Here is a 16,175-nt window from a genome sequence, read left to right on the forward strand (position 1 = left end):
CCCTCCATCTTTCTCTGGGCACAGAGACATTAAGAAGAATTGTGCCAAAAATGACATTGAGTGAAGACTGGATGACCAATATGCAGAACTGATGAATGTATGCATTAGTAGCCATGTGGCCACTTACCAGATCTTAGCACAAGAGATACAACTATTCTGCCCTGAGATTATCAGTGCTCTGAACAATTTGAGTTTGACATGCCTAAGCGAAGGAAGAATATTTTTGAATTTATTTTGAGGAATGCATGTTATGATAACTGTGAGGACTAATTCTCTGAATACCAAGCTCAATGCTAGCTCTCATCTGAGAAACTTGCCTGACTGGAGATGGTAGCTAGCAGGAGGTTTACTTCAATGAAGAGGATGTCTGACACCTCCTGCAGTGGTGCAATCTGGGTAGTGCTCTAAGGAGTAGAATGAAATTTCAAGGTTATGCTGTATCACCTTGTGCAGGGCTGGGCAAGATCTTCATACTGGGAATGGGACAAAGCTGTTTCTGTCATTCTTGCATAGCTCCCTTTCCCTTTCCAGTGTCCTCATTTTGACCAAAGACCTGGCACCAGTCAGGGTTTGACTCCAAATGTGGCTGGTTAGAAATCATGCAGTTAATGATCTTGCATCACCGACTGTTCTAGCTTCCACTTGCAAAGTGGCATTTTCTACTGCTGTCCTTCAGGCACTGTTCCAGATGACATAAACAGTTTTCCCATTCTGCATACATTTCCAAGATTCCAAATATTTTTCCATTCTACACAGACATGAACCAGAGACTTCCCAAATGTCTTGCAAAAAAAAAATTAGTCAATACTCGCCCCAAAATAGTCAATAGCCTGGTGGTTAGACACTCACATTACGATGTGGGAGATGTAAGTTAATAACCTGTTCTGAAACAGGCAGCTATCTGTCTTCTGATTTGCCCCACCTCCATTTCCCCCACACACACTGGTTCCTAGTCCCAGCCTCTTCCCTTCTACTTCTTCCATTGAATCACAACAATCTCACCCCAGCCAAAAGGATCCCAAGCCATCCTCCCCGATTTGTTTCCCTCACTAGCTCTTGTCTTAATCTCTGCACCAGGATACAATTTCAATATCTTTGCCAACCAGGGCCAGATTAACCATTAGGCTAGTAAGGCTATAGCCTTAGACCTTCCCATTGTTGAGGCCCTCCTGCTCAGGTAAGAGGCAGGGACGATTGAGGGAGAAGGAGTGAGCTTGCTCACATAGCTCTGCTGGAGTCTGAACACTCCTTCCAGCAAGAAATACAAGACAAAGCAGCCCCCTGTGGCTTAGAAAGAGCTCCCTCTTGTTCCCTGACAGTGATGGAAGGGGAACAGCAACAGGCTGCATTGGTAGGAATCGGAGGAAGGCATCAGCCCCTTCAGCCTATCCTAAATACAGATGTGTGGGGCACAGCTCAGTCAGTCCTAGAACAGTGTGGGGCGCACCCCCAGCCAGCCCTTTCACCAGCCTGCTGTTTAACACAACACCTTACAAGTTCTAGGAGCCTGGCTGGGAGTATTGTGTCCAGTTCTGGGCACTACATTTCAGGAAAGATGTGGCAAAATTGGAGAAGGTCCAGAGATGAGCAACAAAAATAATTAAAGGTTTAGAAAACATGAGCTATGAAGGGAGACTGAAAGAAATGGGTTTATTTAATTTGGGAGAGAAGACAGAGGGAACATGATAGCAACTTTCAAGTACCTAAAAAGTTAAAGGAGAAGGGAGTCAAATTATTCTTCTTAACCTCTGCTGATAGGACAAGACCATGATCTTAAATTGCAGCAAGGGAGGTTTAGGTTGGACATTAGGAAAAACTTTCTAATTGTCAGGGTGATTAAACACTGAAATTATTTACCTAGGCAGGTTCGGAATCTCCATCACTGGAGATATTTAAGAACAGGTTAGATAGATACCAATCAGGGATGATCTACACAGTGCTTGTGCCTGCCATGAGGAGAGGGGACTGGACTTGATCATCTTGCGAGGTCCCTTCCAGTTCTAGCATTCTATGATTCTATGAAATACATCTTGCCTATTTCCTCACTGCTAGCATCAGCTATATTTAGCAAACTTTGCACAATCATCCCAAGCACCCACATGAAGGCATAACATTCCCCATAACACAGCTGTTTTCTCATAGCTACTGACATGCATATTGATGATGATGGGGCACTGATGGAAATGTCAGAAAAGGAACTTTCACAGAATTAGAGCCAATAGAGCAAAATAAGATATTTGTGAATTCGAAAACCATAAAATAATCCAAAGAGAGAAAATGATATATTTAAGCTTTGATAGAAAATATTATGAAATAGTAAAAATTCCTTTCCCATTAATGTTTGATTAAAGTGAGAAAGAAAGCAAAACAATACGTCTTTAAAACTTTACATTCTCTTGTTCTTGGGAAATCAGGAGAAAAGCAAAAAGACTGAAATATTTCCTGACATCAAGCAGCTGTGTTTGGCATCCAAACCTGACTGCCCAATTCTTTAAGGATGCAATTCTCTAGCAGCTCTTATCTACCAAGTCCAAAATCTCTATGCAAATAAGGAAGTGCAAATGTCATCTAAAGTGCCTGGGCATCTCCATACACACCACATGCAGATTGGTACTATAGTCCTGCATAGTCTGGCGGACAAGGCCACAATGGGGACAGGCCAGAGAAGCATTAAATTAATAATTACTCTCTACAAAACCACAAAGAAGTTAGTTTTCAGTCATAATATATTTGTTTTGCAGCACAGAGTTACTGATTTTATGCTTCTAGTTCATGGAGATTAAAAGAACCACCATCAACTTGAACTCTTGCTAATTCAGAAAAAATAAGTACAGGTTGAACCTCTCTAATCCGGCACTCTCTGGTCTGGCAAGATTTTAGTTAGCTAGCTGTCCACTTATTACGCATGTGGCCAAGTTTCCCATAGTCCCATAACATTTGTTTAGAGCCACTAGTTCTGGCTCTCAGTGTACTGTGCTCTTATTTAGTTCTAATTTACCCCTAAATATCTTCTAAGAATCTAATAAGCAGTGGAAGCGTTGGTAATGCTGCTAGAAAATACTGACCTCCTGTGGGTCGGCAAATTCTCTGGTTTGGCACTGGTCAGGAGCTGGGGAGCCAGCTGATGGCTCTGTATCAGCAGCAGCAGTGTGGGGCAGCCGCCAAAATGTGCTGGGAGCCAGCTTCCTCCCACACTGTGGGTGCATGTAACCATTGAAAATTTTTTCAGCGGTTACAATTAGCCAGTTACCTGCATTTTAACATCCCTACTTTTAACAACAGCAGGGAATATTTTCAGATAGAAGTATAATCTTTAAGGCCATTGTGTCCCTTTAATTTTAATGAGAGTTGAGGACACAGTTATTTGTAGGCAAGGCAGTGTTGTGGCTAAACACAAGGATGATTTCCCTTTCAGAATAGCAAGTCATCTTCTCAGTTTACACACACAAATAAAACCTTCAGTGCGACTAATGGCAATGCTGGGAGTAGCATGCAACATAGCCTAGTGAAATGAACACACACACAGGTGCATGGACAACTGGGACCAGGGAACTACAGCCTTCCCCTCCACACCAGTGCTCACTCTAATGTTTTAGCAAAGGAGTGTGGGGCTTGCTGGGATGGGATCAAGGTGCAGGTGGTTGGGACTCAGTAGGTTGGTGTGTGGGGGGGGGGGGGGTTAAAGATGCAGGGTGAGTCTTAGTGGGAGAGTTTTGGGGGTGCAGGTGGAGGTAGGGTGTGTCTGTACAGAGAGCTGCTTCCTTTTTCCTACAAGCTTCATGTATCCAGACCTCTCCTGAATGCATCCCCTGCCACTGAGCTCCAACTCCCTGTACCTGAAATCCCCACCATGACTGCCCCCCACTCCCTGCACCCAAACACCACTTCCATCAGCCACCCTCTACAGTGCAGAGCTTCCTGAAGTCAGAGGGAGTTTCTGGGGCTTGATCTGCCCCCAGTCCTGACTACTCTGAGTAGAAAAGGGGAAGAGCAACTCCATCTCTATCATCCTCCTCTCCCCCACCACTACCAGCCAGGGTATCCTCAGATCCCCTCTCAGGCCATGTCTACACTACCGAAAAGATTAAAGCTGCCACAGTCAATCTTCCAGGGTTTGAACTGGTGGGTCTAGTGAAGATATGCTAATTTGAACTGAGAGAGCATTCCATCGACGCTGATGGTCCTGCTTCTACGAAAAGAAAGGGAAGTCGAAAGGAGAGTGTGCTCCTGTCGCCCTCCTGCTGTGTGGATGTCACCAGAATTCGATTTAAGATACTTCAACTTATCTTAATTTGAATTTAGACTTAGTGATTTGCACATCTAGGCTGCCAAGATGTGGTGAGCGAATACTGTGCATCTTCTCTTTACTTCCTTGCAAAAACCATTTTCCGCAAGGAAGCAAAGATAATCTGTGGAGGAGGGGCATTTTTCTGCTGCACTGCAATGGCACAAAATTTCCTCAGGAGTAATAAAGGCCAACACATGGAAGATTTAATTATTTGGGACTGGGGTAGGTTTAAAAATATATTTTAAAGTATTTAATTGCTACAAGTATATAGGACAACTCTAGAAAGAAAAGAAAAATAAAAGCAAGAGTATATTCTGCATATGCTAACTAAGAGTCTAGCACAAACTGGAAATAAATTTAAAACTGAGGGAATAAAACTGTTTACAGTTTATGAACCATAGAAGATTATGCACTTCTCTTCTGAGCCATTTTCACTACAAAGATACAGATTACCAAGGTATTAACCATCCTATAAATCATAATCCCAGTGCTATCTATAATACCCAGTAGCTTCTTATTGTGGCTGTAGGGCAACAGACTGCATCACAATAAAACTGAAATTAGGTTATAAAATAAATACTTAATTCTTATTACTGTAATCATAATCTCTGTCCTCAATCCCAGTGAGAGGGAAAGATAAATCCTGATAAAATGTTTCTATTTGTAATAACTTAATGCACTGTGAACTAAAACTTTGGCTATCACATTTGCTCATAGCTATTTAAAATTTAAAAAAACAATGTATTTTACCCCCAAAATTAAGGACACTCTGGTCTCATTTAGCACAACTGCCTGGATTTCCTGTTCACTGTCATTTTGTGACACACATGTTGACAGTGAGGGTGATTAACCAAACTAGCAAAAGAAGTGGATTCTTAATCTCTTGATATCTTCATATTAAGACTGGATGCCTTCCTAGAAGAGGGACAACCATGTGAAATGTAACAGCATATGACTAGATCCAGTTAAACTAGACGAGCTTAAAGTCCCTATATATCCATGAAAAGAGACCTACTGAACGAAGAAGAGAAGACACTTTAGAAATGGAGGATTAAAACAAGATGCTGCCAGGTAAGCAGCTAATTTTTTATTGAGCCAATAAAATTTAAAATGGCTTATATAAAAAGATGTGTAATATAGCGTATTCATCATTCATTGTGCCTATTTGAGTTTTTGTATTAACTTGAAAAACTGAAAGTTAAAAAACACCTGTGCCATAATTCAATGCATTTTAATGGCAAATGGGCTTTTTTCCCTTCCAAAATTGCTGTTTTCTAAGAAAAATTGTTCTCTGGTTTGCCAAATTTTGCATAAAAAAAATATGAAGGCTCCAAGATAATCTAAAATGAAGCAGCAGAAATCACTTTGGAAAAATTACCAATAGTGCACCCCTAGTTGTACATCCCAAAAATGAACACACAAAGGAATTGACCAGGACACGAATTCTTGCAAGCACTTCCTTAGAAAAATCAGCTCTCTCATAGAAAATAGACAAGAAATATTGGTGATTATAATAAAAGTCTCAACTATACACATCAGAAAATTGAACTGAAAATGAATTTCTGTAAAGCCAATGTTTATTGTTTACACATAAAAAACAGTATTTACATTTATTTTTATCCTGCAGAATCCTGACGTGTTTTACAAGCTACATCCATGACTGAAATGCAGCTAACTCTGGATGGAGAGCAGTACAAGCATAAAAAATATAGCGCATCCTAGACAGAAGTATAAATGGGTATTATTTTCATTAAGGTTAAGACCTCTGGCAGTAGTTTACATCAAAGACAGAAATAGTCAAGAAAAAAGTCAGCCTAGAGGTGTATATGGAAAAGATTTTTTTTTAAATCAAAGAAATACTTGTCCCCAGAAGCAAAAGTAAACAACAACTGAACCAAAGTACATGCAAGCAGATATCTGCAAGAGTTTTTAAAATAGTGGACTAGTGCCTTTTTATGCTTCTTTAAAAGCATGCAAGATACCAATTTTTTGGGCTTCCTTGGCTCTGAGGAAAGATTTGTTGGGAGATCACAGTGGATGTATATTAATTCTCACAGCTCAGTTCAAAGAGGGAAGGATCCTTAAAGTTTTTGTTCTTTTAAACTGGTGCTAAACAAAAGCAAAGAAATCTCAATAAATGTGGCTCGGATTTTTAAAGGTATTTAGGCATTGCTGGGCTGAGCACTCTAGCAGCTAAGTGGTTTAGGAACCAAAGTCTCATTAGCAAAAAAAAAAAAAAAAAATCTATTGACAGTCAATAAATGCCTAAATTAAAAATGAAAGGTAGGTTCCTAAATCAGGCAGGAGTTGCAAACGCTGGGCACAGCAATGTAAAAGCACACTTTTAAAAATCAGGGCCTGTGCCTATGAACCTCTTCCCTTTTCAGTTGCTCAGCTCTAATTCTCATTGCTTTCTTGTCATCATTTCAATAGCTCTCTAATTATCAGTCTTACAGACTAGATAGGATCTAATTTCTAATGTACAAAACAAGCTGAAAATGAAATCTTAACACATACATTTCAGGTCTTTTTTTTAACTACACAATGAAAAAACAAAGAAATGATACTTTTCCCTTCCCCATACAAGTTACCTTTAAACTAAGGAAGAATTTTTATTAGCTGGCAATAGTAGCAGCTTACCCCCTGATTGGCCAACAGCAAGCATGAGTAAAGTCATTAAAAAAACAAGTAGTCCAGTGTCACTTTAAAGACTAACAAATGTATTAGGGTATTAAATCATAAACTTTCATGAGCTACAACTCAATTCCTCAGATGCTGAAGAGAAAAAGACAAAGAAAAAGACAGATACAGGATTATGACATCTGTGCTAATTAAATCAGAATGGGTGTGGCTCCTCTCCAACAGTAGCAAGAAAGGGAGTAGCTGAATGGGAAATTGCCTATTTTAATGGGAAACCACTCCTTGGGTATGTCAGACTACATGCCTCTGCCGATAGAGGCATGTAAACTAGGCTACCCGACATAGTCAAAGAAGCCAGGATTTAAATATCCCCGGCTTCATTAAAATAAACATGGCTGCCACACTGTGCTGGCTCAGCTGATTGTCAGCACAGCAATCAAGTCAAGACACAGATCGGTCGACAGGGGAAGCCTTTGTCAACCGCTCTTGTAAACCTGGTTTCATGAGGCATAAGGGAGCAGTCGACAAAGGCTTCCTCTGTCAACTGATCCACCTCTTGACTCGCTCGCTGTGCCGACGATCAGCTGAGCCAGCACAGCGTGGCAGCCATGGTTTTTTTTAATGAAGCCGGGGATATTTAAATCCTGGCTTCTTTGACTATGTCGGGTAGCCTAGTTTACATGCCTCTGTCATGCCTAGTCTGACAGAGGCATGTAGTCTAGACATACCCCTTGGCTATGTCTACATTGGCATCCCTTCCGGAAAAGGGATGCTAATGAGACACATCGCAATTGCAAATCCACGGGGGATTTAAATATCCCCCGCGGCATTTGCATTTACATGGCTGCCGCTTTTTTCCGGCTTGGGGATAAGCCGGAGAAAAGCGCCAGTCTAGACGTGATTCTCCAGAAAATAAGCACTTGAAGGTAGGAATAAGAGATCCTCCGGAAAAGGGCTTATTTTCCAGAGAATCACGTCTAGACTGGCGCTTTTCTCCGGCTTATCCCCAAGCCGGAAAAAAGCGGCAGCGATGTAAATGCAAATGCCGCGGGGGATATTTAAATCCCCCACAGATTTGCAATTCCGACTGGTCTAATCTGCATCCCTTTTCTGGAAAAGGGGTGCAGTGTAGACACAGCCCTTGTGTTTATTTAGACCAGGGGTGGGAAACCTCAAGCCACCGAGGCTCAGCATTGGGAAGCACATGCTGATGCTCCAGCTCCCCACCACACACCTGCACACAAAATCTTGCTCTGGTGTGCAATGTGGGGAGTGTCTTTTTCCTTCTCAGTCAGGGGCTTCTCACTTGTGTGCAGCCCTCAACTGATTTTTCTGTAGGTCAGCAAATGCCTGACTCAAAAAAGATTCCCCACCCTAGACCTTGATTCACAGTGTCAGATCTGCACATGAATTCCATCTCAGCAGTTTCTCTGTACAGTCTGCTTTTAAAGTTTTTCTGTTTGAGAATCATAGAATACTGGGACTGGAAGGGACCTCGATAGGTCATCAAGTCCAGTCCCCTGCCCTCATGGCAGGACCCAGTACTGTCCAGACCATCCCTGATAGACATTTATCTAAATACCTACTCTTAAATATCTCCACAGATGGAGATTCCACAACCTTCCTGGGCAATTTATTCCAGTGTTTAACCACCCTGACAGTTAGGAAATTTTTCCTAGTGTTCAACCTACACCTCCCTTGCTGCAGTTTAAGCCCATTGATTCTTGTTCTATCCTCAGAGGCCAGGAAGAACAAGTTTTCTCCCTCCTCCTTGTGACACCCTTTTCGATACCTGAAAACTGCTATCATGTCCCCTCTCAATCTTCTCTTTTCCAAACTAAACAAGCCCAATTATTTCAGTCTTCCTTCATAGGTCATGTTCTCTAGACTTTTAATCATTCTTGTTGCTCTTCTCTGGACCTTCTCCAATTTCTCCACATCTTTCTTGAAATGTGATACCCAGAACTGGATACAATACTCCAACTGAGGCCTAATCAGCACAGAATAGAGCGGAAGAATGACTTCTCATGTGTTGCTCACAACACACCTGTTAATGCATCCCAGAATCATGTTTGCTTTTCTTGCAACAGCATCACACTGTTGACTCATATTTAGCTTGTGGTCCACTATAACTCCTAGATCCCTTTCTGTGGTACTCCTTCCTAGACAGTCGCTTCCCATTCTGTATGGGTGAAACTGATTGTTTCTTCCTAAGTGGAGCACTTTGCATTTGTCCTTATTAAACTTCATCCTGTTTACCTCAGACCATTTTCTCCAATTTGTCCAGATCATTTTGAATTATGACCTGATCCTCCAATGCAATTGCAACCCCTCCCAGCTTCGTATCATCTGCAAACTTAATAAGTGTACTCTCTATGCCGATATCTAAATAGTTGATGAAGATATTGAACAGAACCAGTCCCAAAACAGACCCCGGTGGAACCCCACTTGTTATACCTTTCCAGCAAGATTGTGAACCATTAATAACTACTCTCTGAGAACGGTTATCCAGCCAGTTATGCACCCACCTTATAGTAGCCCCATCTATGTTGTATTTGCCTAGTTTATTGATAAGAATATCATGCGAGACCGTATCAAATGCCTTACTAAAGTCTACATATACCACGTCCACCGCTTCTCCCTTATCCACAAGACTTGTTATCCTATCAAAGAAAGCTGTCAGATTGGTTTGACAGGATTTGTTCTTTACAAATCCATGCTGGCTGTTCCCTATCACCTTATGGCAACTTGCAAGTCCAAAACTACGTGCCCGGGGAGGTTAAAGTGCTCCCCACTGGCTTTTGGATGTTGCCATTCTTAATGTCTGATTTGTGTCCATTTATTCTTTTGCATAACCATAGTCTGATGTATTCAGCAGAGAGGCATTGTTGGCACATGATGGTATATCTCACATAAGTAGATGTGCACGTGAATGAACCTTTGATTGGTATAGCTGATATGGTTAGGTCTCACGATGGTGTCACTAGAGTAGATGTGTGGAGAGAGTTGGTAACAAGGTTTGTTGCAGGGATGGGTTCCCAGATTATTGTTTTTGTTGCAAAGTGTGAAGTTGGTAGTGAGCCTCTGGTTGGGGGCTGTCTGTAAGCAAGGAATGGCTTGACTCCCACAGTCTGTCAAGTGTCTAGACTACATGGCTCCGTCAGCAGAGCCATGTAGATGAAGCAGGATGACAAAGGGAAATGAAGCAGCGATTTAAATAATAGCCGTTTCATTTAAACCAAAATGGTCGCCGCGCCGTGCTGATCAGCTATTTGTCGGCACAGCATGGCACTCTAGATGGAGATCTAGATATGACTTATGAAGAGAGGCTGAGGGACTTCGGTCTGTTTAGTCTGCAGAAGCAAAGAGTGAGGGGGGATTTGATAGCAGCCTTCAACTTCCTGAAGGGAGGTTCCAAAGAGGATGAAGAGAGGCTGTTCTCAGTAGTGACAGACGGAAGAACAAGGAGCAATGGTCTCAAGTTGTGGTGGGAGAGGTCCAGGTTGGATATTAGGAAAAACTATTTCACTAGGAGGGTGGTGAAGCACTGGAATGGGTTACCTAGGGAAGTAGTGGAGTCTCCATCCCTAGAGGTGTTTAAGTCTCGGCGTGAGAAAGCCCTGGCCGGGTTGATTTAGTTGGAATTGGTCCTGCTTAGAGCAGGGGGCTGGACTTGATGACCTTCTGAGGTCTCTTCCAGTTCTATGATTCTATGATCTGCCAACAAAGCGTTCTGGGGTCGGTAGATCCCCGTCTAGACTGCCGCGCTGTGCCGACAAACAGCTGAAAGGCACAGCGCGGCGGCTGTTTTGGTTTAAATGAAACGGCTATTATTTATATCGCCGCTTCATTTTCCTTTGTCGTCCTGCCTCATCTACATGGCTTTGTCGACGGAGCCATGTAGTCTAGACGTACCCTGAGAGCAAGGGATCATCATCTATGATAGGTTGTAGATCCTTGAGGATGTGCAGGAGAGGTTTTTGTTTCAGCCTGTAAGTGATGGCTAGAGGCATTCTGTTACTTTCTTTGTTAGGTCTGTCCTGTAATACTTGACTTCTAGGTATCCGCCTGGTTTTATCAATCTATTTTTTCCCACTTCTCCAGGTGAGTATTGTAGTTTTAAGAATGCTTAATAGAGATCCTGTAGGTATTTGTCTCTGTGTTGAGGGTTTGGGTATCTTAGGGCTTGACTTTTCAAATGTACAGACCCCTTTTCAATCTATTAAAGTTTTAAGAACCCCCAAACAATATAGCTGTTTTCAAACATTCCATTACTTGATAATCATTTGAAATGTATAAAAGTTAATGTTATCTAAACAAATATAGTAGTATTGAGAGATAATACAGCATGTCCACATTGAAATGTAATAACTTTGAGGTGACATATATTTTTATTGGCTCCACCGATCCATATTTGCTAGTGGCCCAACTAAACCCCTCCCACCACCATTCTAAGCTTTTGAATGGTTAGAGCAGGGTGACATATTCAAAAGAGAGAAAAAAATGGTAAAAAGTGACTGACCTGTTTACAAGCCGACACCAAATTACAGTCGCCATTTGTCAGCTTCAACGTGGGCTGAGGGACGTGCAGACTGCATGGCAGAGAGCTTCTCAGCTCCTATTGGCTGATGTTCACCTGCACTGCTTCCTCAGCTCCTGTCCCCTCAGTCCTCTGCCCATCCACAAAGTGAGGTGGCTCTTGTGGCCAAAGGGAGCTCTGGATCTGCTAGCTCCTCAAAGGTGGAACATCAGGAGGGTTGGGGGCAAGAATAGAACTTTGGGAGCATGAGAGGAGTGGAGAGGAAGCAGCCGTGCGCACTGAGTCATGGCTTGCTTTGATCCCGTTCCCTGGATTCTAAGGGAGCAAGGGGAAAGTGCTTGCATCCTGTGTACGCCTCTTACACACCAGCCAGGCATGAGAGGCATGCACAGCATGCAAGCACTTTCCCATCGCCCCATTAACATCTGGAGAATGGGATAAAAAGCAAGCCGCAACCTGGCACACATGGCTGCTGCCCCGCCTCCTACCATGTGCTCTGGGAGGGATGGGGAGAACCCTTTCTAAAACTTTATGCAGACCTCCTGCAGTGCTCTCATAGACCACAGGCTGGGAACCACTGGTGTAGAGAGCTTCTACATCCATAGTGACTAGGAATTTTTTTCAGGATGATTACCAATGGATTGTAGTTTTTTCAGGAAGTCTGTGGTGTTTTGAAGATAGCTGGGAGCATTAGTAACATAAGGCCAGAGGAGGGAGTCAATATAGCCAGCAGTATTGCTGTAGGAGAGCCACTGCCTGAGATGATGGGTCATCCTGATTCCCAGAATTACAGATTTTGGGTAGCAGATAGAATATCCCTGGGTCTAGGCTCTAGGGATACGGCTATGAGAATTTATTCCTGTACTTTTCCCAGTAGTTGCTTGGGTAGATGGTGTCGTTCCTTCTGGCAAACTCAAGTGTTGAAGTGTCTTGTTAAAGAAGGTCTAGAGCTGTCCTAACTAGTTCTAAATTGGTCCTCAGGGTATTACACAGTGTTGCCAACTTTTGCACAAAAATCACACAAAACCGAACATCCTTTATCCGACCATTTAAAACAGCTTTTTATTCCATGGCAGATCTACGTCTTACTCTGTAGTATTAAGGCTACTTCTGTATTACAAACCCTGTCGTGGCACAGCTGTACCACTGCAACATTGTAAGATCTCTGGTAGCTGCTCTAGAGACCTCACCCATCAGCAAAAGAAAATCATCCCCAATAAGCAGCAATAGCTGTCATCGGAAGACTCTCTCTCAACAACTCAGTGCTGTCCATGCCGACACTTCTGTCAGCAAAGCTTAGGTCACTTGGGGTGAGGAGGGTTTCATGTCCCGACTGACAAAAGTTTTACTCAAAAAGTGCTAGTGCAGACATAGCCTAAGTCTTAGCGCACAGAGTTTTTGCACTTGTATAATTATTTCAGTCAGGGCTGTGATTTTTTTAAAAGCTATGTAGTTGTAACAGTACAACCCACAGTGCTATCTCTTATTTCTCTTTCCATACAAACTCAACTCTTTATAGTCCCAGACTTAGCATAGCTACGATTATTAAGATTGTCTCCATACTAACCACTTTTAAGGCTCTCAAGGTAGTAATTCATTTTAATAGTACATTGCTTTGTGTGAATAGCTCAGTACTTAGTTCTTTGGTTTCTTTCCCTTTCTTTAAATACATAAAGAAGAGTACAGGAAAAAATATTAAACAAGAATATGTAAGGTAAACCTTTCTAGCCAGGCACTCTTGGGACCTGACTAGTGCCAAAGCAGAAAATTTCTTGAACCAATATTGCCTATCAGCATTACTAACACTTCCACTGCTTACTGGGTTCTTAAACATTTGAGGAAAATTAGAGCTAAATAACAGCACAGAACATTGGGAGCCAGCCAGGTCTGGTGGCTGTAAACACATCCATGATAAGCAGACATCTAGCTAACTAAAATTATGCCGGACCATGGATTTTGCTGGACCAGAGTGTGCCAAATTAAATAGGTTCAACCTGTATAAGCTATATTTGTGCATATATCTATATCTATATACACAGATATATCTATATACACCCAGGCTGTGTCTAGACTGGCAAGTTTTTCCGCAAAATCATTTGCTTTTGCGGAAAAACTTGCCAGCTGTCTACACTGGCCGCTTGAATTTCCGCAAAAGCACTGACGATCTCATGTAAGATTGTCAGTGCTTTTGTGGAAATACTATGCTGCTCCCGTTCAGGCAAAAGTCTTTTTCCGAAAGACTTTTGCGCAAAAGGGCCAGTGTAGACAGCAGAGATTTCTTTTCCGCAAAAAAGGCCCTATCGCGAAAATGGCGATCGCGGCTTTTTTGCGAAAAAGCGCGTCTAGATTGGCCACGGACACTTTTTTGCATTCTGTTAAAAGCATTTCCGGAAAATCATGCCAGTGTAGACGTAGACCCCGAAAGACATACACATTATACACACACCTACACACCCACTTTCACATCCCTAGTTTGAACAGATCAGTATATGTATGTACAATGTATGAAGAACACTTTCATTCTTATTGTTAAGTACCTTGCACAATTAGTAATTTATAACTTGTATTATGCATAAATATATGTGGTAGTGTAACTTCCGGTTACATGCAGGCTCCTGGTTATGCGTGGAGAGCTGGCTTAAAAGCTGGCTTCACACATGCACCGGCTCCCAGGGAGCCAACTGCCACCTAAGTCTTAGTGTACGTATAATTATTTCAGTCACGGCTGTAATTTTTTTTAATTCAATGTAGTTGTAACAGTACAACCTCTAGCATGAATGCAGATATATGTATACAAAGGTGCCCACAGTGCTATGGCTCATTTCTGTTTCCATACAGGCTCAATTCTTTTCAGCGATTAGTTACACAATTACTTGCATTTTAACACCCCTAGTTCAAACTACATATTTTCTCCTTGTTCGGTATTTTAAAATTATTATCATTCAGCTTATTGATAACACTCTGCAGTACAGAAAAAGAGTGAGAAAATTCAACCTCAAGATTCATTATGTTTGTGGCTCCCTATAGGCACATCTACACAGCAAGGCTAAAGTTGAATTAAGCAACGAAACTTCAGCTACATCAACTGCGCAGCTGAGGTCGAATAGCTTAATTCGGCTTTTGGCGCTGTTTACACAGCAGGAAGTCAAAGGGAGAAGACTCTTCCTTCAACTTTCCTTACGTGAAATGAGGGTTCTATGAGTTGGAGTAAGAAGTCCTCCAACTCGATATTATTTTGAAATAACAGCTTGTAGTGTAGATGCACACTATGTTATTTTGGAATAATGTTAGTTATTCCAATATAACACTGCTGTGTAGATATGCCCTCTGATTGCAGTCCTGGGGCACAGAAAGATTGTCATGTGATTAGCTATGTTGAAGCACTCTTTCATAATAAACAGATTTTTTCTTTAGGTATTTTGATACGTGTATCTTATTTGACTATTCTCAAGAGCTCTTATTTCACTCTCTCTCAAGAGTGGCTTGTCCTGCCTCTCACACAGAAAGCTAATAAATACCTATTCTGAAGAAAAAGCTATTTGGGACAATTATTGTGCACCTTTTCCCAACTGCGTAAACTCAGGTGACTCCACTCCACCAACTGAAGATCTATCTGCTCCTGTATGTTTATTTTACACACATTTTCTCATATATACTCACAGAGAACAGCATCCACAAAAACACCCATGCCTTTCATAATAGCAGCAGGAGTGATCTTGTAGGTTTCACTTTTTATAATTAATTCCCATAAAGACAAAAACTTGATTAAAAAACCCCAATTAATGTTGCTCATGAGACACATACCCTCACTCTCTTAAAAGCAAGAAAATATCTAGGGGAGGGATCATTTTTTAATAAATACATGATATTCACTTCTAGTCACCCCAAATTCCCAAGTTGCTTTGGAAACATGGTGCAGTGCAATATACATACATTCACACCTAAGCCAGCCTGCAACTTCAGCTCTAAAGTATCCCAACTTGGCACACACCCATGGATCACAAGCCTGTGATGTCCACATTTTTCAGTGTAAGTCTGAAATTTTGCGGCAGGCAGCCAGCCAAACACACACACGCGCACACTTCGCTTCAAACCACCTTTTGCAAACCAGGCGGGCTGGCATGTGCAAACCCTTGCTGCATGCAGCAGGCAATTGTTCTTAAGGGCACAAACTTCCCTGGTACTACCCAGTTGTGGGCCCAACACGGCAGGCTAATCGCTCTGGGCTGGCTATTCCGTATACATCCGAACGGCCCTATCTCTGCTGCACGCAAGCTGATAACGAAATGCTCCTTACACGCCCGCCACACAGGGGCTGTCGGCGCGAGGCTTTGCACAGACAGCGGAACCAGCAGCGCGAGGCGAGCCCTGCCCCGGGGGCGCGCGAGGCCCGGGCTGAGCCTGCAGCAGACCCGGGCAGCGCCCGCGAGCTCTGCGCGCACCCAGCCCGCCGGGCAGGTGCAGCAGCGCCCGGGCTCGCCCCCACGTACCTGAGCAGAGCAAGGCGGCGGCGGACAGGAGCAGCAGCGCCCGCCTCATGGCCGCGATGCGGGGCTGAGGGCGCGCAGCGGCCAGGTGCAGCGGGGCTCCCGGCGGTGGCTGCCCCCCGCCCCTGCTGCCAGCTGTGCGCCTAGCGCTCCGCGGTCTCCACTGGTCGCAACATCCCGAGCCGGGGGAGGGCTTCCCCGCCAGCTCCTCCCCGCCCCG

General features: G+C 43.0%; 1 protein-coding gene across 1 annotated transcript in view; it reads right to left on the reverse strand.

Moving 5' to 3' along the window:
- ACVR1C (activin A receptor type 1C) overlaps positions 1–16,119 on the reverse strand; it is a 56,308-nt gene extending 40,189 nt beyond the window's left edge. The window contains exon 1 of the mRNA XM_014574864.3: positions 15,959–16,119. Coding sequence (XP_014430350.2) covers positions 15,959–16,007 — 49 coding nt within the window. The 5' untranslated portion in view covers positions 16,008–16,119. The remainder of the gene's footprint in view (positions 1–15,958) is intronic.
- Between the last annotated feature and the right edge of the window lie 56 nt (positions 16,120–16,175).

Source organism: Pelodiscus sinensis, chromosome 7 (assembly GCF_049634645.1).
Source record: "Pelodiscus sinensis isolate JC-2024 chromosome 7, ASM4963464v1, whole genome shotgun sequence".
Taxonomy (NCBI): Eukaryota; Metazoa; Chordata; order Testudines; family Trionychidae; genus Pelodiscus; species Pelodiscus sinensis.